The 23,280-nt window shown below is 34.5% G+C and overlaps 4 protein-coding genes and 1 pseudogene across 7 annotated transcripts in view; 4 read left to right on the plus strand and 1 right to left on the minus strand.

Annotated features, from left to right (window-relative positions):
* Nucleotides 1-385: 385 nt before the first annotated feature.
* Nucleotides 386-1,415, plus strand: Vlet (COMM domain containing 10 protein valette). The gene is made up of 3 exons (XM_081995891.1): nucleotides 386-538; nucleotides 592-1,030; nucleotides 1,085-1,415. Exons 1-3 carry the CDS (start codon nucleotides 504-506, stop codon nucleotides 1,202-1,204), a joined length of 594 nt encoding a protein of 197 aa, XP_081852017.1. The 5' UTR covers nucleotides 386-503; the 3' UTR covers nucleotides 1,205-1,415.
* Nucleotides 1,416-4,438: 3,023 nt separating this feature from the next.
* LOC145740075 (uncharacterized) lies at nucleotides 4,439-6,496 on the plus strand. Its single transcript, XM_081995415.1, has one exon. The coding sequence runs from the start codon at nucleotides 4,439-4,441 to the stop codon at nucleotides 6,494-6,496; it is 2,058 nt and encodes a 685-aa protein (XP_081851541.1).
* Nucleotides 6,497-6,584: 88 nt separating this feature from the next.
* Nucleotides 6,585-9,248, plus strand: LOC145740076 (uncharacterized). The gene has a single exon (XM_081995416.1). It carries the CDS (start codon nucleotides 6,585-6,587, stop codon nucleotides 9,246-9,248), a length of 2,664 nt encoding a protein of 887 aa, XP_081851542.1.
* Nucleotides 9,249-11,235: 1,987 nt separating this feature from the next.
* Nucleotides 11,236-23,280, plus strand: part of LOC145740331 (putative polypeptide N-acetylgalactosaminyltransferase 9) — a 118,528-nt gene continuing 106,483 nt past the window's right edge. For 2 of the 4 annotated variants that reach the window (XM_081995834.1, XM_081995836.1), the window contains exon 1: nucleotides 11,237-11,451. The gene's annotated coding sequence lies outside the window, so the exon portion shown is untranslated. Of the gene's footprint in view, nucleotides 11,452-23,280 lie in introns of all 4 variants that reach the window. The other 2 variants (XM_081995835.1, XM_081995833.1) reach the window with 2 other exon arrangements.
* On the minus strand, nucleotides 17,119-19,076 carry LOC145729416 (cytosol aminopeptidase pseudogene; annotated as a pseudogene).

Consider the following 23,280-nt stretch of genomic DNA (forward strand, 5'->3'; position numbering starts at 1 on the left):
GTTGAAACTGTTAAGCTGGTTGGCAACATTTTTCTTGTTGACTTAAAAAACGGGATTTACATTTAAAGAACCTTTGCTGAGTATTTTATGCCTTTTCTATTTTCCTTAATCAACAAACACAACAAACAATAACAAATGCCGGAAAGGCTAATACATAACGTCAAAAAAGCTTACATTGTCATTGGTGAAAATTGACTTCCAACATGAAATCAACAAATCCATCAGCTCTGAGGCTTGGTGGAAAGTTGAGGCTATGTTGTTTTCATCACAGATTTATGTTGACTTAAAAGACAGTGACAGTTGCATCCACCATTAATTCATCAGCACTTTAAGAACACTTTTTATAAAATTGTGGTGCTTGTGTTGGCAACAATACCTAAACTGTTGACTTTAAAAATACGCGTATGCAGAACAAAACAAACCTAACCTCATTTATTTTTTTATTTTGTTTACTCATTTTAAATGTTTTGTGTTTTATTGTTGCTTAATTTGTAACTAAAGAAATGAGTTCCATTCACTGGATAGCATTAAACACACGGTATGCGCCAATACTCAGCTTTAATCAAACCGCTAATCTTTGTTTTTATCTAGCCTACATCAAGGAATCACATTAATCAACAATCTAACTAATAAAAAGTTCCAGGCGCTTCTATCCCGCATTGTTAACACCACAAACGATCAGGTTTTCACTGATAGTGAAACTCAAAAACTGCAAGAGACACTTAAATTGAATGAGCAGCAACTGCAGTTACTGCTTCAAAGCATTGCGCACATACACAAGCAGAGCAGCAAAGTGCTACTAAAACCCACCGACTTACAAAGGCAATTAGTGGAAGTTTTAGGTTTTGACCAGGAAAAAGCTGAAATATTCACTAAAGAATGGTCAAGTGTGCTGAAAGAGGAGTTGGGTGATCTGGAGAATCGCTGTAAATTAACTAATATGAGCTGGGAGTTAAATGTGCAAACTGCTTCAGATTTGGGCAGTAAACTGGCAATTCCAAGTGCATCAATTCAGTTGGATTTAGCTAAGGTAATTTAAAGTATTCAAAAGTTTAAGGTAGTTCTTAAAATATTTTTGTTGCAGATCGATAATGATGATCAAGTGGAGAAAACAGTCTTAGAATTAGGACAGGAAGATTTACAGCAATTGTTTAGTGCATTGGAAGTTATTCAGTTAAAATTAGATAATATGACAAAAAAGTAGTTTTATCAATAAAATTGGGAGAGAAATTATAATGTGATATGTATTAGAAGCACACCCAGAAGTGTTTAAATAATATGTTATGGACTTTATTTATTAAACTAAAAATGATACAAATCTGATTGAAAAATTGTATTTAGTAATATAGCTTTATTACAAAAAAAAAGGTTTATGTAAAGGTGGCAACTTTGTAATTACATATTATCATAATTTATAGATTTATTTATTTATCACCATGTTATCAAATTTTCATCCATATTATAGACTGGTTTAAGGTATTTTATTTTTATTGTGTTTTAAAGTGGTGTATTTTATTGATTTTAATATTTTGTTATTGCTTCAATGTCCTTTTTACAGTACATTTTACCACTTCTGACAAGGCAAAAAATTTTTGTTCTACATGCAGTAGTATGCAAAGACTTCATTTTTGTGAAAAAATTCCTAACAATTTTGTCAAACAACATAATTTCAAATGCTGTTAAATGATTAATGGCAAGTAAAGAAAATTCTATTTCTAAATTTGAAATTGTCTGTTTTAGAACAATGAAAACAAACCTAATTTTATAGGAAAATGGTAAAATGCCAGAATACAGCTCATAAATTAGAGTTTTGGCCAAAAAGGTAACAATACACAATTACTTGTTAAAAGTGTTTTGAATGTGATGTTTGCTTCAAAACATTTGCCTGTTTGCAATTTTTGTCTCATTATTTCTCATCTAAACTGAAATTCAATTCAAAATGAGATTTTTTTAACACAACCCCGAACAGCTAAACAAAATTGTAAAAATGACCATAATTATTTTTCCTGAAACAAGCAAAAAAGTGTAAAATCACCGACTCTAAACAAAAATCGACAGCTTAACCACCCTTCTTTTGTTTTCCATGGGGGAGCCTGGAAAAGTTTTCGTTTTTTTCAAACACTTTGCAATTATCGTTAAATGTAATTAAAGCGGAAATTCAAACTAGAAAAACAACGTCCGTGTACCGGTCGGTATCGATTGTGCCGCAAAACTACGCTAAAATGAATGAACTTTATTGTTGTTTTTATTTTGTTTCTGGTGGAATGGGTAAATATGTAGTTTGCCATTTGAAAACACACGTGCGGTGAAAAGTTTTTCCATAAACTGATTTGTGGAAAATGGATTAATAGATTAATTTAAGCTATTAGACTATTCTTTTTAATCTAAATAAGTGTATTACGAAAAAAAACGTTTACTGCAATACCTGAAAAATTTAACTAATCCTACTTTGCAGATATTGCGACCAATTCCGTATTGCTGACTCCGTTGACCATTATTCTGGTTGTCCTGTTATTATAATATAATAGTAGTTTGACTATTAAAACAGAAGCTCTGACATTTTTGGCAACAGCAAATTACTGAAAACCAATAGGAATTTTAATATTGTCTGTGATGTCCCTGGCCAGGCTGATAAAATGGCTAATTTTTTGAAGTGTTAGCCAAAAAAACGTAAATTAACACCAATAAATTCTACTAGACAATTACATTAATATCTTCAAATTAGAATTAAATTATGATCTCTCAATAATTTTGAAATTGAGTTATTAATTAATAATCAGCTATTAACAAAGAAATACTTAGGAATGTTAGAACCTTTGGAATTTACAATAAATTTATAATGTTTTGAACTAAATTAAATCGTTTGTTTTGTAATAAATACTGACATTACTAGTAATGACTGCTTAAATAAATAACCACTTTTTGAAAGAATAATAAAATAGCAAATTACTGAATACAGTGTTTATTGAACAGAATAACTACCAGACTATCTGTATAACATAAATATTCATTATAAAAGACGACTTTCAAGCAAGCCTTTTTTGGATACTTTTTAATACACAGGGCGTTTCAAGTTTTAAAATGTAAACTTAAACCGCGTATTCTAAATTTTGTTTTAGTGTGGTGGGTTTAATTTAAGTCGGGGAAACACTGAAACTAAAAAAAAACTTGTAGTCATATTCTGTTTTGCTCAGTTTAATAGCAAAATAGAGATAACTGGCCCTTTCTATGTCACATAGGTTATTTTCGTATATGGTGTACCAAATAAGTGAGGTTTTTGCTAACGTTTTTTTTGCAGTTAAATACCATATAGGTATACAGGGTGTCTCACGACGAAAGACATCGATTGATATTGGAAAAAGTATAAATAGGAGAGTTTTGAAAATTTGGCAGGATACTGATGTGGGCATGCCCAATCTAACAAAAATATTTTCAAGTCGATCACAACTTTCTTATTTTAAATAGAACACCCTATATATTATTACATATTTGGATTTCTCACAAAATTCTGACCAACTTTTGTGTACAATGCCGTATGCCTATCGCTAGCAGTTTTCGAAATATTTGATGTTTTTCCAAAAAAGTGACAGTTGCAACGCTCAACATATTTTTGTACTCTGTCAAAACCGTATTTCATTTTGCAATGAAACTTTGGGTTATTGTAAATAAAGGATCGTTTTATTAAACTGAGGGTGCGTAATGAGTCATCTGTATACAGGGTCGTCAAAAATAAATCATAAACCTGCCACTAAAAAAAATGAAAAATTTCAAGTTTTTTCAAAAATGTGAGTTTCAAATAGAAACTCACATTTTTTTATGACGGAATCAAATTTAGGTATAGGCAGCTTACTTGCCTATACCTAAATCCAACCCAATTCGTTTTATTTGAGAATAAACGGTTTTTTATTATTAAAGCTCCAGATTTCTTGAAAATTTCTCTCTCTAATTACGTGTGGATTTATGTCACACCAGTAGTGTGAATTATGTTTATGGAACATTCCATTTTTAGTGAATTTGGCCTCGTCGCTCTAAATAATATTATTCCAAAACAATTTGTCGCGCACTTACAATAATAATTAACCTCAATTCGGAACGCACTCTGTTTGTAAAGTATAGTGTGTATCGGGCAAGACGTCATTATTGAAAGATCGACATTTGACAGTGCATGTGTGTAAACCAGACTGGTAGAGAACCTAAAAAAAAATAATGTGTCTTTTTTGGCGGAAAAAAGTAGAGTTTGCAGAAAATAAAGAATTTAGTAATTTTCCTCGTTAAATTTAAATAGTGGAGTTTTATTTGCCTCAAACCGGTGGTTTGTGTTCGCGAAGTCCACATTTGGCGACCGTGACAGGACGGGGAAAATTGACTATTGTGTTGGAGACTTCAGGTCCAAAGTTTAGGGAGATTTCATTTGTGTAAAGTTACAGTCTGTGGAAAGATGGATCTCGAAATCAAGAAAAAAGGCCGTAAAGTTCTTCGGGCATCCTTTACAAGGTGCTGTACAGAGTTAGAGACTGTATTAGCAGAGCCAACTGAAGACCAGTTACAGAAGGCACAAGTGTTGCAGGAGTTATTAACTGGGAAGTTAGCAGAACTGCAGGTGAAAGACGCCGAGATATTTGAAGCTATGTTAGTGTGTGATGTTGAAGAAGAGGACTTAATTAAAGAGAAAGACATGTGTGATACATACTTAAAACGTGCAAAAACCCTTGAATTGTGCTATTTGAAGCTACGTAAAGTGGACAGTCCTCAAATTGATGACTTAAATGAAAGTGCTAGTTCCATTGCTGCTATTACAGGTAAGAGGAAGTTTAAATTGCCTGTAATACAATTTAAAAAGTTTGATGGAAACATAAAAGATTGGCTTTCCTTTTGGGCACAATTTAAGAAAATCCATGAAGATATTGAGATGGACCCTGCTGACAAGATCGAATATCTTATTCAGTCTACTGTGCCAGGTAGTAGGGCTAGGCGAGTTGTTGAAAGTTTTCCTGCTATAGGAGTAAATTATGTACAAATTGTAGATAGTTTAAGAAGTAGGTTTGGTAGGGAAGACCTACAAATTGAAGTATATGTCAGGGAACTATTGAAGTTAATTTTAAACAACGCCCTAGCCAAGACAAAAATTGAGTTGTTTAACCTTTATGATAGTCTCGAAACTCAGTTAAGGTCACTTCAAACTTTAGGAATTACAGCTGATAAGTATGCTGCCATTCTTTACCCATTAATTGAATCTTGTCTTCCTGAGGAATTACTAAGAGTATGGCAACGTAGCACTGTGGGACATTTGAAAGAAAATGAGGAATATGAAGAAAATTCTAATAGTGTACCAAGTGGTTGTAACAACAGCTTAGAAAGTCGACTTAAAGCTTTAATGACATTTTTGCAAAGTGAAGTACAAAATGAGCAACGAATCAGTCTTGCTGCTGAAGGTTTTGGACTATGTAGTGTAGGAAATCGCTCGGATACTCCAGGTGGCCATGTAGAACGGAGGAAAAAGGTGTCACTAGAATATCCATCAACTGCAGCTGACTTGCTTAATAATACTACAGTTGTTAAGTGTCTCTTTTGTGAAGGTGGTCATGAAAGTATAAATTGTTTCAAGGCAACAAAATTACCTTTAGAGAAAAAGAAGCAAATTGTTAATGATAAAAGAGCATGTTTCTCTTGTTTAAGGAAAGGACATCAAGCTAGAAAGTGTAGAGGTCATGTAAAATGTTTGGTGTGTGAAAAGAGTCATGTCACTTTGATGTGTCCTGAGATAAAATCAAATAGGAATACACCAACTGCCAGTGAACAACCTATTGAAGCTCAACACTCAATTCACCAGGAAGATTTGGTAGCAACTAACTGTGTTAGCCTTGGTATTGCTTCTCGAGTTTTTATGCAAACTTTACGCGTTGAGATGGCTGCCCCTAATGGTTCCTGTAGTGTTCGTGCTCTAATAGACACAGGATCGCAACGTTCTTATGTTTTGCAGTCTACTGTTCAAAAATTAAAGTTAGTTGAATTATCTCGACATAAAATACTGCACTGTTTATTTGGAGGTCGTTTAGTGGAACAGACCCACAGTCGTTTTGAGGTAGAACTAGTATACAAGGGTCATAGATGCAAATTAGAAGTTTTGAGCCAACCTACCATATGCAATGAAGTGATTCCTGTACCTCCAGGACTCTGGATTGATGAGTTGCATAGCCTAGGCATAGAGCTTGCAGATACTGCGGAAAATTCTGCCATTGAGGTAATGATTGCAAGACAAGGTCAGTGCCCTTCTTTAAATCAATGTTTGGAAAAGGGCCCCAATTTGATAGAGATTATACCTGATGTTTTGATTGGGTTCAGAAAGTACCGAATTGGAGTAATATCTGATATTAAAAAGGCGTTTCTTCAAATAGCAGTAAATGAAGCAGATCGGGATTTTCTCAGGTTTTTTGTGGATCAACAGCAAAGAAGAGGAGATTATCTACCGACATCGACGGGTGGTGTTTGGCGTTAACTGCAGCCCGTTTCTTCTTGCGGCGACAATAAGACACCATCTTGAGCTAACCAAGGAAAAAATATCTTCTTCAGAATGGCCTTATCAAATGAATACTTTGGATAAACTTAATGGTTGTTTCTATGTGGATAATTGCGTTACAAGTTTGCCAGATGAAGCATCAGTGGAGTCATTTGTTAAGGAATCTTTTGAAATCATGCTCAAGGGTAAGTTTGAACTTACAGGGTGGGAGAAATCTTGTAGTAAAAGTCCTAGGATGAACAAGAATCAGTTAGACATTAATGTTTTGGGTCTTACTTGGAACTTGAATCGAGACACTCTGTCCTTGAGGAACAGCTTGAAGGAGGTAGACATACCCGAGGATCTGACGATAACTAGAAGACTCATATTATCCCACACTCAACGGATTTTTGACCCTATTGGTTTGGTGAGTCCCACAACATTGTGTCCAAAGCTATTATTACAGCAAACTTGGAAGCGAGGACTAAACTGGGATTCGGAAGTCAATGAAGAGATTGCCAATGAGTTTAGGGTATGGGTTAGTGAATTAAAATATTTGCACGAGTTAGAGATCCCACGATGGGTGAATTTAAGACCTGATTGCCAAGAAACTTACTCGTTACATGTCTTCTGTGACGCAAGTGCAAAGGCTTACGCTTGTGTAATTTTTTTAAGAGTTGAACAAACCAAAGAAGTATCAATCAGTTTGCTGGCGTCTAAAGCAAGAGTTGCACCTTTGAAGGCGATAACCATACCACGGCTAGAACTGCTAGGTGCTACAATTGCAGCAAGGTTGTATACCACTGTGCAGTCCAATTTTGATGTGAAGATGCGTAGCTATTTTTGGACGGATTCTACGACTGTTCTTTCATGGATACGAAGGAAAGAAGAATGGTCTACCTTTGTTCGAAACAGAGTTAATGAGATCCGTGAATTAACCTCAGTGTCATCCTGGAATCACGTGCCTGGTCGTCTAAATTCGGCGGACTTGCCTTCTCGAGGATGCTACGCAAGAAAATTATACGAATCAAAATGGTGGGAGGGACCAAGTTGGCTTTATGAGGACGAAAAGAATTGGCCTAAATCAGAACCGCCTTGTTCTGACGAGGAGATTTTCAAAGAAAGGAGAAAAACTGTGGTTGCCTTAGTTAACGCCCATATTGATTCAATAGATGAATGGCATCTTAACTATTTTTCAAAATATATAAAAACTATTCGAATGATTGCTTGGATTTTCAGATTTTGCCATAATGCACGTCATCCTACAAGCAAGCAAGAAGGAGGTATAACTGCCAAAGAACTAAACGACGCTGAAACGTTTGTTCTAAAGACATTGCAGCAATCCAACTTACCATTGGATGACCCAAGATTAAAACCTCTCAATATTTTTGTCGACGATTTAGGTCTTATTCGATTGAAGACGCCTATTATTAACAGGGACGACACGGAATGGTTTCGGTTGCCGATTATCCTACCTTCAAGACAGCCAGTAGTGGATAAGCTAATATTCGACTTACATGTGAGAGAGTGTCATGCCGGTGTTCAAATGTTAATGAGCGTTTTGAGAGAGAAATATTGGATTTTGAGTGGTCGAAAATACATACGTTCTGTTTTAGCAAAATGCGTGACATGTAAGAGGCATGGAGGTAAACCATTAAATACATTAGTGCCACCTTTGCCGCTCGACCGAGTAAGAGATGCTGTTGCCTTCGAGATTGTTGGTGTTGACTTTGCGGGCCCCCTTCATCTAAAAAATGGCGATAAAGTGTGGGTTTGTCTCTTTACCTGTGCTATTTTCCGAGCTGTTCACTTGGAGCTAGCCACCTCTTTGTCTACACCTTGTTTTCTACGCGCTTTGAGGCGTTTTATTGCGAGACGTGGTCGACCAAAAACTATTTACTCGGACAACGGGACAAACTTTGTTGGGGCGAATAACCTGATGCAAAGCCTGAATTGGGATGAAATCGTGGAGAAAACTGCTATTGATCGTATCATATGGCGGTTCAACCCCCCTGCTGCCCCATGGTGGGGAGGCTTTTGGGAGAGGATGATAGGAATTATGAAATCACTTCTCAGAAGAACACTAGGTCGAGCTTCACTCAGCTATGAAGAATTGTTAACGTTGCTTTGTGATTGTGAGGCGATCATTAATTCAAGACCTTTAACGGAGATGACTGGTGACAAGAATGAACTAGTCACTTTAACACCGGCTATGTACTTAAGAGAGCAAGCAGAGAGCGGAATTCCCGATTGTGACCAAATTGATCGTGTTTCATTACAGCGAAGAGTGGTGCGGTTACAAACTCTGAGAGATGCTTTGCGAATGAGATTTCGAAGCGAATATCTGGGACAATTACGAGTGATATATAACAAACACCAATTGTCACGCCCTGTGAAGATCGGGGAGGTCGTCCTCATTGGCAGTGATGGTAGTAAACGACTAAATTGGCCGCTTGGACGGGTCACTGAATTGTTACCGGGAGGAGATGGTCGTGTTAGACTAGTCCGACTGGCGACTTCTGGAGGTCATGTTCTGCGTCCAATCCAGAGAGTGTTTCCTTTAGAAGTGGATGCTACAGATGAGTTCGAGAATACTCCGGCTGAAGGCGCTGCCGAAGATACCCAAGACTACTGTGAAAATAGTGAATCGGTGTTCGCGAAAAGCGGGAGTGATGTGAAAAGCAGAGTACCCGAAACGAAAACTTCGCGGAGTGGTAGGCTAATAAAGACGCCGTCTAGATTATTAGATTAGAATAAGGTTTATTTTTGTAGACTTGTTTTGTTGAAAAAAAAAAAAAAGGGGAAATTTTATAAGTTTGCTTTTATGTTGTGAGAAACTTTTATGTTGACAAAAGTTTCTCAGGTGGGAGAATGTCGCGCACTTACAATAATAATTAACCTCAATTCGGAACGCACTCTGTTTGTAAAGTATAGTGTGTATCGGGCAAGACGTCATTATTGAAAGATCGACATTTGACAGTGCATGTGTGTAAACCAGACTGGTAGAGAACCTAAAAAAAAATAATGTGTCTTTTTTGGCGGAAAAAAGTAGAGTTTGCAGAAAATAAAGAATTTAGTAATTTTCCTCGTTAAATTTAAATAGTGGAGTTTTATTTGCCTCAAACCGGTGGTTTGTGTTCGCGAAGTCCACACAATTCTTCTCCATAGACTAGTCAGCAAAAACTCACTAAAAACCACTCTCTTCCGAAAGTCAACCTTTTTTAAGTGTTGCACTAATTTAAATGAAAAAGGGTGAAATTTATGTTTCTTCAGAATCGTCTGAATTGAGCTTTTGGATATGCCTGATTCTACGGAAACTTGTCTTATTGACGAAGTTGGATTTGCAACAAAATAGCCCAAAATTGCAATTTCTACATTTGTATTATTAAGGATTGGTTTTGTTTTAATAGATTTTCTCTTCACAGATCTCGTATTCTTAAAATTTTCAATTATTTACTTGACAGCTTTTGGTGATGGCTTTGGTTTTTCTGGATAACGAGCGGCAAATACCTCACATGTTCTATTCACAACTTTATCACATTCGCCGTAAATAATAAACAGATTTAAGTAATCTTGGTTTGAATAACGTAACCGCGACGGCATATTTGCAAACTATTACAGCACTAGTTTTGAATGTCAAAACACTCAAAACTAGTGTTATTAACATGCTCTGCAGGTCTCCAATATCACCGTGTGTCAAAAGCATGGCCACCAGTAGTACCAATTACTAATAATCCAAATTATGCAGCCTAATAAAAAAATGTTTATTCTCAAATAAAACGAAATGGGTTGGATTTAGGTATAGGCAAGTAAATTGAAACGTATAGTAATTTTTAATGCTCAAAATGATTCCGTCATAAAAAATGTGGGTTTCTATTTGAAAAACTTGAAATTTTAAATTTTTTTTAGTGGCAAGTTTATGATTTTTTTTTGACGACCCTGTATACAAATGATGGTCATTACGCACCCTCAGTTTAATAAAACAATTCTTTATTTACAATAACCCAAAGTTTCATTGCAAAATGAAATACGGTTTTGACAGAGTAAAAACATCAAATATTTCGAAAACGGCTAGAGATAGGCATAGGGCATTGTACACAAAAGTTGGTCAGAATTTTGTGAGGAATCCAAATATGTAATAATATATAGGGTGTTCTATTTAAAATAAGAAAGTTGTGATCGACTTCCGGTATAAACGGAAGTGCAACCATCTTGAAAATATTTTAGTTAGATTGGGCATGCCCACATCAATTTTCAAAACTCTCCTATGTATACTTTTTCCAATATCAATCGATGTCTCTCGTCATAGGACACTCTGTATACCATATAGGTATACCATATATCAAGCTAGAGAAAAATAGGAAAACATGTGTCTTATATTTTTCCTAGTACCTACTACTAATTACTAAACCAATTTTTTTTGCAGCCGACCCCATTATATTTTCCGTGTCTAAATTAAATTTAAAATCAAGCATAAATGCCAAACTTTAAATACTAGTTATGGGAGAAGGTCCCATTTCATATAATTAAATAAATCAGTTTCTACTCTACTATATCAATGAAAAACACCTGTCGTCCATAGAAAACGAACCCACCAACAACTGCGAAGGGTTGGTATATAAAATTCGATAAAGTAGAAATCGACTTTTTCGCTTTGGAGAGGGGTTGTCTGCCGGTTATCGGAGCCCCCGAAAGGGGTACATGCGAAAACTGAAAGCGTCGACGTCGAGGAGGAAGTTGCGATAAACTCGTCTTCAGTTTGCCGCAGCGTGTGTATGAGTACAGTTATTTCGATTTGACTCGGACATAACTCGTCGATCGTCGAACTCGTATCACCACCGATTCGAATTGAGTGTTATATGTGACCCAAGTGTGTGGTTTATTTTTTTTGTTAATGAATTGAATGGTTTTGTGGTGTGACTGACCGCGGATATTAATATTTTTTCACTGTCAATGTAAGTAGAACAATTTTCAATGTTAATGTTTATTCAGACATGAAAAATTATTGTAAAATGCACAGGATTTAATTTGAAAATATTTAGATTATTGTGCGGTACTTAAGTCAATTATTGTCACTTCTAAAGAAAAACCGCTACTAATATGGATAATGCGGCACCCAGTCTCTTTTTTAATTAATACCGCTTAAAGCGTTCAAAGTATGCGTATAGTTTACCGTATAACCAACAGGTTCGTCATTCTTCAAGAATCGCCCTTATTACTACAACTGGTTTCGTTGTTTTGTAGCACACTTATCGGGCCTTGGCATTGGCCGGTGCAAACAAATCGACCTGATTGATTCTATCGGTCAACACGAGCTTTGTTTATTGATCATCTAATTCACTAGAACGTTTTGCGTATAATTCACTGTGTTCTGCATAAACTGCTCGTCAAAAAGAATCGGAAAGCCAAATTTTTGGTCTTTTTTGAGCGGCTGTATCCTCAAATTGAGTCACTCAATTTTAATAATTTTTTTGAGGATTAAAAGACAATTTCTTTCTCTTCCTGATGACCTAAATGATCTTTTTGAAAATTGATATTGATTTAAATGAGATTAGCAAAATTACATTTTAATTTACCACTTTAGGTGAACACGAGGGGTAGACCGCCGATAGTTTTTTGTACACCAAAATGCCTTTTTGAATGCAAAATACCTTGAAATGCCTCTAAAATACCTCACAATTCTTCTATTAATGCTCAAAATGCCTAATATGGCCTTTAATAATTTAAATTCCTTGAAATCGTTTAAACTGCCTTAGAATGCCTTCAAATGTTTACACATTTGTGGCATTCTTAAATTTAGTTATAAGGCCACTGGTATTGAGACAATGATAAACCTTGATGAAATACCCCCCCCTTAAAATTATTTTGTTTGGTCACGTGACATTTTTTAAGTTAGGTTAATTAAGTAGCATATCTGCTTTTACAAGTTGTACGTGGGTCAAAGTGTTGACAAGGGTCAAACTGTCCTAAGGATTAATGATTCAATAAAAAAAGACTTCCTCAGGTTAAATGACTGTTTTTCTAAATTTTAAAGACCCAAAAGCTTAAAATTGATTTTCTAAGGCAGGTGCCTGTTTTTCCAAATTCAAACAAAACATAATTTTTGTACGGTTGTCTGAAATTACGGGTTATATTTTGACGTTTGAACGAATCTTCTAACTGTCATAGTAACCAAGTTAGCACGTGTCAAATAAAGACACCCATCATTTAAAAGAAACAGCTGAAAAATTGGTATTTTAAATTTAGACAGTGGTAAAATTGTAAGAACTACGTCACGTGACTTCGACAATTCAATTTTTGAGCTTGCAACACTGTAAAGGCCAGTTGACATTGTCAAAATTACTCACGTGACCTTTAAGATGTAGTTTAAATTTTAAAAATTTGGATTATTTTAGACAGTTGTAAAAGCTGAAATTTTAAGAGACGCATCACGTGACTTTGGTTTTTGCAATTTTAGAGGTTGCAATACTGTAAAGTCCAGTTGACACTTGTAACGTGACCTTAAAAATGTAGTTTAAACGTTGAAAAATTTGTAAATTATTGTAATAATTTGTAATGAATATTTTTTCAACTCAATATAATATACGAGTAACAAAGATTTTACCATAATAGTCAATCAATTTATATTTATATTATTCAGTCAATTTAGTTATTTTGATACACGGTATCGTCTACTGCAAAGTATTCCTTAAAATATCGCAAATATCTTGAAAGGCTTTATTTTGCTCAAAATTCTAATAAAAATTTCACAAAATGTTTTGAAATATTCCGATAATGTCTCAAAATATTACATAATGCCTCATAAATACCTCAAAATGCTTCGTAATGCTGGCAAAGTGCCTCATAATACCTCGAATTACCTCGAGTGTGTGTCTACCCCTCGGGTGAACATTTATAAACCGCGTTCTACAGGGTGGATTAAATAAATCATACAAAATAAAAATCAAATGTTTTATCACACAAATAAACGATGTATCTTTATTCGGTAAATTTAATCAAAAATAACGGTTTTTAATTTTAAAAAAAAGAGATCCACAGCGTTCATATCCGATGACTTTGCGGGCTACAAACCCATTTGTTCTTAATACCTTGTCGTTTCCCCAGCAGTTCTTTGCAATAAATTTTTAGGGAATTGCCTCCCATTCAACCCTCACCATCTCTGCTAACTCATTCAAATTTTGAAATTAATGCTCTGATACCATTATTTTCTATTAAAACTACCGAACACGAAAATTGACGATAAAACGTATGATTTTATTTTGGTTCACCCTGTATGAAGGTAGTTTATAAGTTTTTGCTTAAATTGGGTAGTTTTAAGTGTATTTTTTCTAATCCCGTACTTCTTCCGGAAAAAATCTAAAGAAATTGTTAAATTTGAAACAAGAGAACTAAAATAAACCACATTTTAAAAATTTTGTAATAAAATTTAACCCCTAATCGCCAAACTGGCCAAAAAGTCTAGAGATATTGACCACAAGACTCGATCCAATGTTATTGTGTAAAATCCAAAAAATGTTTTTGCGAGAAATGGCGTTAGGACGATTTTTTTTTTTTTACTACACCTCAATCACACCCTGTATACTCGGATCCGTGGCAACTTTCAAAACGATCATTTAGGTCATCAGAAAGAGAAAGAAAACACCTTTTATTCCTCAAAAAATTGACTTAAAGTCAAACTCAAACTCAAAGTCTCGTCCTCGGTCTCGTCACAGTTTCACCTAAGAAAGGCATCATCAGAGGGCCAAAACTTTTATAAAATGTGGTTTCAATTATTTATCAATATGTAGTTGCCCTGTTTGTGTGTTCTAACCATTTTTAGACGTCTGATGATGCCTTTATTAGGCAAAATTCATAAAATCATTTGTTATAAACATATTGAAAATTCAATTAAATCACTGATCTAATTCTCCGAGTCTCTCAGAGTTTTGAATAAATGAATGAATAATAAGCAAAACATTGGGTCTCGATTAAATAAGAGGGTGCTTTGCTTTGACCTAAAATTACACTCACACAAACTTAACAAAATGGGAAGGACTAACTGATCGTGATTTTTGGTAATTTATAAGTCCTGAATTGTTGCCCTTTAGCAAACCTTTTCGTAAATTATTCAAATATTTGCATAGTTTTGAATTTGAATAATATTCGGTTAAATAAAGTAAACGACTTGCTTGTCAAAAACAGATTAGCAACTTTACAGGGTGTTTCATAATAAACTGCTCACGAAAATGATATTTACAGCAAGATTTTTGGTTTTGAAAGGTCGTTTCTTATAGAACGCAAATTTCTTGAATTTCAACCCAGTGCATTTGATAGCTGAGATAGATTCTTATGTTATTTTATGATCTTGGATGATATCTCCGGACATGTTTGAAGGTTTTTTAATTTTTTGTCTACAAAAGGAATTACGCGGTGTTCTCGAAAAAACCGCAACGTTTTATGGAATACGTCTACAACAAAAATGGTTGCTATGCCCCTAGTTTAATTTTTAATAAAATTTGAAATATAATGGAAACCTCTTATTAATTACAAATTTAGAAAAAGAACAAAAGATGAATAATAAAAGGCGATTTGTATAAATGCAAAAATACCCCGACCATACGACGTATAGCAAAAGCACAGAAAGCTTACATATTTTAGAAGAATAAATCCATCCTGTATAAAAAAAGCGACATCAAATATGTTTTGAAATTTATTATTTGTATTATATGTATGTTTACTCTCCCTTATAAATATAAACATAAATTCGAAATCTACTGTTCTTTTACCGATTAAATAAATACAGGAATTGATACGGTTATTTTATATTTTAAACACACAGGTTGATGCTTTGCAGAGAAACTTATAAAGATGGGAATACTAATTTAAACATAACAAACAATCTGACGAAATCAAATAAAAATAGGTTGTGTTTATGATAAATTTAAACGTTGTTTAGACAATTTTATAGCATTAAGGCAGTGTGGAAAATTTATCTACTTATGCCACTTTAAATTCAATTAAAGTCGTAAAAATGCACTTGAGAAGTGCATAATTTGTTATTGTGACTAACTGTACCTTCGGTCAATGCAATATGTTGGTATTATTGCGGGTTTTATTAACCATATTTCATATCTACGACTTTCAATCTTGGTAAGAACACACACACAGTTAATGAATTTTAAATCGTTGGTAGTTTAAAGCAGCTTATAGTACAGGACATATAGTTTGTAAAGTTCTAGTCAACTACCAATATTTAATATACTGTCTGAAATGACCCTTTGATTGACAGTAATAATTTAAGTTAATAAAACCTTTTCAAACTAAAAATATTACTTTCTTCATCAGGACAGTAGAAAATTGTGTTAGTTCTTTCAAAGCAGCCATACAACTTGTAGGAATAAATTGAAAGTACAAGTTTAATAATTATTTATCAACAGATCGACTCGTACATATGTTTTGGAATAAAATAGGATACAGGGTGTTCGTATAATGCCGAAAACATGATAATTTTATGTAATGGGGTAACGTTATACCGGTATAGGTTTGATAGGTTTTCTATTAACCGCTTCAACTGTACAGGGTGTCCATTATCATTTACATTTTTATTTTTACCACAACTAATAATTTTACTTATTTAAATATTTAATTACCTGACTTTCAATTGATGAATCATTAATGCAGTGACTGAAAAATATAAGAATTAACATAATTAAAGTTGTGAGTTATTTGCCTTAACGCACACGGCCAATAGCAATAAACTGGCGCCTTTTAACGTAATTGACTTTAACCCTGGGCTAAACTAATTTAACTCTGAATTCAACACCCATCGATAAATCGGGCCTAAGGGCTTACATTTCCAGTCAAGCGTGTGCCAATAACTTCATGTTGAAAACACTCTGGTGGGTTATTCAGGGATTAAACGTGACCGTTGATCAGGTAAATTATGTTCTGATTAATTTAATTAAAAGATGAACTGTTAAGGGACATTAATAGCAATCTATAATTGATCGACTTTGTCACAATTATGTTTGAGTTGTAGTCGAAATCACTCATATAATATAGTAGCAAACTCACTAATGATCAAATAACTATAGGATGGCCCAAATTAGTAATCTAAAAATAAATGAGAAAATATGCAACTCTCTGAGAATATGTAATTCGAAGACGTTTTAGGAAAAGTCATTTGTTTTTTAGTTATGTATAATAACTTCGATAAATGTTATAAACGCCATTTTGTTTTTTTGCTGTTTAGAGATAAGTAAACCTTAAAAATTGTCCTAATAGAAAATAAAAGACATACGTTTTGTTAATGGTTAAAAGTTAAACAGACAAGTTTTAATTAATCAAAACTATATTATCAAATTATTTCAAAAATAACATGATACTTAACTAAGTAGGCACTAAAAAATGCTCAGTTTTGGCATCTTTGCAATTTTGTTAATTAAGTATTCACAATTGCAACAGCTTCTACAGAATTGCGTCAGTTAATTGTTTTACCTTTAACATACTTTGCTAACCAAAGATGAAGTTGGTTATTTGTAAACTCCAGTCAAAAGTTAATTTTGAGGTTATTTAATTTTAATTTTTAACTCTAACTAACCAAACTAACATTCAGCGTAGATTTAAGAAAAACTTCTCCCAAGTACTCCAAGAAATCTTTATTCCACATTAAGCTGAGTAGCATTGTACCTAAACAAGTCATACCTTAACAACGACTATACACATTTAAACAATGTTTACCTAGAAAAAATTACACAAGCAACTAAATCAAACCTGGATTATCGCAGTGGACCAGTCTGCGAATTTATAGTATTAAATAGTCTGAAAACCCATAAACCCTATTGAGGACCCTAATCCTTTTTGAAAATGCACAGATAATTTTAAATTACTATAGTTTAGAACGTTAAATGACAAGCTACTCGAGTTTTCTTTGTCCTTCGGCAGGACAGGACAGTTGATATAGTAGTTGAATGAGTGTTCTGGTAGGGCGGCCTGTCATTCTTCCTTTAGTCAAGTACGAGTAGTTTTTCTCTTCGCTTTTGAATCCAACTCCGGTTACGTCAAAGTGAATCCAGTCAACGCAGTCGATAAACTCGTTGAGGAAGGCTGCACCCAGACATGCTGAACCGTGACCCAATCCTTTGTTGTTGACGTCATGTGATCGGAACCTGGTGACTTTGTTGGTGAAGTACTTCCAAATTGGGAGCCTCCATACTCTGTCCCCTGTAATGACTCCGGCTTTTCTCACTTGCGACCACATGGTTTGGGAATTGCAAAAGACTGCGCTCGCTGAAGATCCTAAAGCTGCCCGTGAACCTGGTGTTAAACTGCCCACATCGATGATGAGTCTCGGTTGATGAGAGTTTTGACCATATACCAAAGCGTCAGCTAGGATGAGTCTTCCTTCATTGTCTGTATCAGTGATCATGATAGATTTTCCATTCAGTCCCATGACGACGTCACCGCATTTCATGGCCATTCCACTTGGCATATTTTCACACAAGGGAATTATAGCTTCGATGTTGATTGGAAGGCTTAAAGCTGAAGCGGCTCGTATTGCGGCGATAATAGCTGCAGCACCCACCATATCTGCACGGTATCTGTCCATGCCATCACACTTTTTCAGGCATAGACCACCACTGTCGAAGGTGATACCCTTCCCGACCATCAAAACAGGTTTTTGGTCTTGGAAGGTACCACAATATGAGATTTCCACAACTACAGGGGGCTCGCAAGAACCACGGGCAACGGTGAGGAATGCATTCATTTTCTTGGACTCTACCCAGTCTTTGTCGTGTACCATCACTTTGATTCCGCAAGGACACAACTCGTTGACAGTTTCCTGTGCAAAATGCAACGGCGTCATTTGATTAGCTGGCGTATCTGACAGTCGTCTAGCTAAATTTTGCGACTCAGCTTTGAACAAGCCTCGTTGAAAGCTTTCAGCATCACTATCGTCAAAAAGCTCCAGTGTTGGTATAGGCTTCCAGTTACCCCTCAATCTGTTTTCTTGGTAACGCCAAAGAGCTAGCGCACTACCTTCAGCAGCTTGCTCCGGGTGTCCTAAACCCTCAATTAAAATCCGCCCAATGCATTCTTTAGTTAACAGTTGAGCCCCAATTCCTGCGGCTTCTCTGACAGCTTCTAGTTTCTCATCTAAAGCTTCCATTTCGCAGTAGCCCAAGCACTCAGGACCCAAACCGACCATGGCCACCGACCAAAACTCTTTGTCAATATTATTGAAAGTTTTACCGTGTCCTCTCTGCAGTTCGCAACCGCCCGACTTGACCAACTCCAGCAATTTACCGCCCAAATGGTCGTTGAACTTCGCGGCCGCCTTAGTGAAAATTGGTTCTTCATTTTCGCCTTGATACACTCCGAGGATGAGTCCCTTCTTCTCGTCCAGACAATCGCCTGCACAATATTGTCTGAAAGGCCCGAGCGGTGAGGTTACGCCTCTTCGAAGCAGAGGTCTTAAGTAATTACGCATGGACATGTTACTGATGATTTGATATTAGCATTTCACGAAAAAATTTGGAAAACGAGTCAATTAGCACTGACAATTTTTTTAAAACTGATGAATCTGACAGCGGTGACGGTTATGACATCGATATAGTGGTTTGGTTGTTGTGCGGTTCTAGGTATTGTAGTTTTGGTAAGGTACTTGTCATTAACTTGTACCACTATTCTCTAACAGTATTGATTCCGAGAAATGTTCGAGGATGGTAAAATACGAGGTGTATAACTAGTGATTCTGCTGTTGTTTCAAGCACGGTACCATATAAAAACTAGCAGAGAAAACATGGTACTACAAGTGACCGATTAGCTTAATGACTTCGTAAAGTTTTTAAGGAAGCAGTACGGTTGTTTTCTATCCATATTTGAATTTTCTTGGTCTAGACGTTTGATTTGTGTTTCTTCAAATTGAAAAAAAGTAGTCACATTGTAGAAGACTTTATTTGTGGTCGTGTTTCCCAGAGTAGTACGTTGCTACATATAGGGTGTCCCAAATTCGACAAGGTTTGCTAAATGGAGTAAAAGTTGAATATATTTGTAAGCCATCTAAAAAAGTTTGTTTCAAGTAGTACTACTGATTTTCAATTGTTGTACAACATTGAAGCTAGATATCTCAAAAACAAAGCCTGGAAAGAAGGATAATTGTGTTCTTTTCTATATTTTGTTTTTTCAATGGATCCCGCAAATTCAAAATTTAGATCATTTGGAATATTTTCAATCAAAATGTTTTACGAATATTTTAGTAATGCGATAACTTTTGTGGGATTTGTATGTATGTAACAATTGACAAAACTAGATTTTTTCAGTTAAACACCTTATATTTCCCTAACGGATGATTTTTCGACTATAGTACCATTAAATAAGTAAGTAATAGTAAGTTAAAATTTCATCAGTGTAATAAAAGTTACAATTAAAATATGACAATATACTATTTTTCTCAAATCGACAATAAACTAATTAACTCATTTAGGATCTAAAACACATTTTGTTTACTTGATGGAAGTTTAGGAAAGTGTTATTGCACAGCCTTTTAACTTTCTGCAGGTAAATTTGTTTAATTCTCCCATGCTAATCGTTTTAAACTTTCTTTTGAGAAATATCATCTTTGCTAATTCATTCTTGTTAGTTAGTTCAGTTTGTTGTAACTAAGTTAGTTTTGTAGCTAGTTAAAAGTTTAAATAACAAATTCCAATACCTCAATAATCAAAGTTTTTCAATAATCTAATAGATTTTTTTCTTAACTTACTATTTCTTGGTAGTAAATTTATAGATTATATTACCTGAAGAGGTATTAGAAAGTTTCCGACTAGTTTCAGTTTCCGTTTCGTGCAGTGCGTTATCTGTAGGCGGCATGCAACATTGATTTGGTGATGTAATTAGGAAGAACTGAAGGATTTGATTAGTTAATTGTGTTGTAAACTCGGTTCTGGAAAAGTGAACGGATTTTTCAACGAAACTGTTAATCGAACTGAATTTTATAAGTTGCGACGCAAGTAATTTTCGGTATCCTTTTGATAGGAAATAATTTTTTTGATGTATCTTAAAATCACCTTAATAAATAAAAAAATACCAAAAATACATATCTCATTTAAAAAATTACTTTTAAAACTAGAAATATTACAAAAATTACAGACATTTCTTTTGAAATTAGCAAATTATTGATAACATTGCACAACTCAAAACAAGAACAGAAATGGACCTCGCGGAGACTGCTGGGGACACTTGATGATGCCAAAAGTCAGGAAATTCAAATGTAACACCCTGTATTTTTTTAGATCTGTGGATTGCAACATTCAAGGCTACACAGTGACGTTTGCGTTCATATTTGAGGTCAAAATTGACATTAGCTCTGAAGGAATTGCTCGAATAGTGACATCAATCAAGTCAAGAATTTGAAATGAGACACTCTGTATATTTTTAGGTCAGTGAATTGCGCATACTCAGGGCTACACAGTGACCTAAAAAGTGCTGTAGAAAAGGTGTTTCATATTTGTGGTCAAAGTTGGCCTTAGCCTCGTGAAGGAATTACCAAACCACGAAAAAATAAAAATCAAAAATATGTTGGACGGTTAGAATTTGCTATAATATGAAGCTGTGGCTAACAAATAGGTTAACAACAAATAAGTAAAAGAAGAAAGTTGATTACGCATTGTTAGTGAATCATCTTCATGCATCCTAGGTCAACTTTCTTCGGTTCAGCATTTGACCTTTTCCCTGTCGAATTCATCGGTGACTATCACTGATGATCTTTCGACAAGTAGAAACTACACCATTTACACATGTAGTTTAGAAAATATCACTTGGATTTTAAAAATATAAGTTGGATTTCAGAATCTATAACTTGTTTTTCATTATCGTAAATTTGGTTTTAGAAAACGTAAGTTGTATTTCAACTAACTGGACCTAAGACACAATTTGCTTAAACTTTGACAGCTGTCATTATTTTCAGCTGCAAACGCCATTAATGTATATACTCTTGACATTTTTATCGAAAAATTGTACTCTTCCTTTACTCCGATAAAATAAACGGTTTTCGAGATAAATCGATTTTTCATTGAACTGCTTAAACCACAATGTTATTAAAAATATTTGTTAAACTATTTACTTTTTTTACTTATTTACTTTTTTTGCTCAACTTTAATTTTCCAAATTACAAATGACCATGTCTAAAATCCAACTGCTCTTTTCTATAATACAAGTGACTAATCTGAAATACAAATTGCAATTTCGAAAATTAAAGTTATTATTCTAAAATTGAAAGTACTGACTGACGCTTTCTAAACTACATGTGTAAATGGTGTACATATTTCAATTTATGATACACAGATTAAACTACTTACAAGTCTTGGAGTAAACATTTTTAATGTAATTGTATTTTTGACACAGTAATATCCATTTTATACATACAAAGGTTAGTTCAAACAATACACGTTGACAGAAAAACCAGCCTTAAGCCAACGGAACGTTGTTTGCCTAAAGTTAGGCTTCCTGACATGTTTAGAAAGTAGTTACAATTATCTGATCCCACGTTTTTCGTGAAGCATTTTTTTTAATAAAATGCCCTAGGAAGTCCTAATTATTCGCGTGATATGTGTATACGCTTTATGCATATTTAAATCCATATTTTTTCCGGGCTTATCTTTAATGGCTCTGGTCGCTACAAGTGGGTGGAGAACTGCGGACATTAGTTTAATCTCAACTGCATGGAAAATGTTACGGATATATTTATTTCTCTCTTACATTTTATTATCATATTAAGTTGTATGCGACTCAGATATGTTTTTTAAAATTTTGGCATATACTGAGTCTGGTACTAGTAAGACGGCCTGTGGGATACCCTGATTTAATTCTGCTAGACAATTTGATTTGGTGTTAAAAAAAAAATAAGTAAACGAATTCATTTTTCAAGTAGTAAGAACTGAAATTCTCAAAGTGGGAAGAAGAAAACAAATCGTTCTCACATAATAAAGTCAATGATTGGACTGTGTTTGCTACCTTGTGACCAGCTGTCAAATTACGTCACATCTGCTTCGACAGACTCACGTCTCACTCTTCATCATCTTTGTCATTAAATTGCGATGGTAAGATTCTCTCTTCTTACAATTTTACATATAGACAATTTTAAAATTTGCATAATCTAAAAATCAAGGCAGTTGAAATGCGGAAAAAAAGATTTTCTAAATTTTTCTGTATAATGGTTTTTGAAAACTAAAGATATACCTGGCTTTGGCTTTAAAATCGTTTAAATAATTACTTCCTATCCAACACACTTAGATATTTAACGATACTCGTATACAGTTTCTAGTATTATAATACAACAAATAAAATTTTATGCTACATGACCAGCCACTTCACAAACTTGACATGTGTGACACTTGACACTCTTGATAGGCAGAGTTAGGTAGGTAGAGGCAAAAAAGTTCTGCAGTGAGAAAACTAAATATTTTTAATTAAGTATGGTTAGAGAAAAACATAAATGGATTGTTGCACCATCTGATCGTAAAAACGTTTCCTGTCATTAAATCAAATTTTTATAGTCGAACTGAACTTAAATTTAACAAAATACTAAATTATACTATCTATTAACCTCAATCCCTTTGAACTATACAATTACACACAAGCAAAAAAGTTTAATGTAATTCAGTTCACTTGCCTCAAGTCGTATACTTCAAGTACGGTATTTTTGGTAGTTTCTGAAGTTTCAGATCTATCAAAATATGCTACGTTTTACTTCTGTTGCATCGAGCTGTTCGCAGATGATACAATGATTTACATATCTGGGAGTAACT

Source organism: Ips typographus, linkage group LG1, assembly GCF_016097725.1.
Source record: "Ips typographus isolate SLU linkage group LG1, UJ_Ityp_2.0, whole genome shotgun sequence".
Lineage (NCBI taxonomy): Eukaryota > Metazoa > Arthropoda > Insecta > Coleoptera > Curculionidae > Ips > Ips typographus.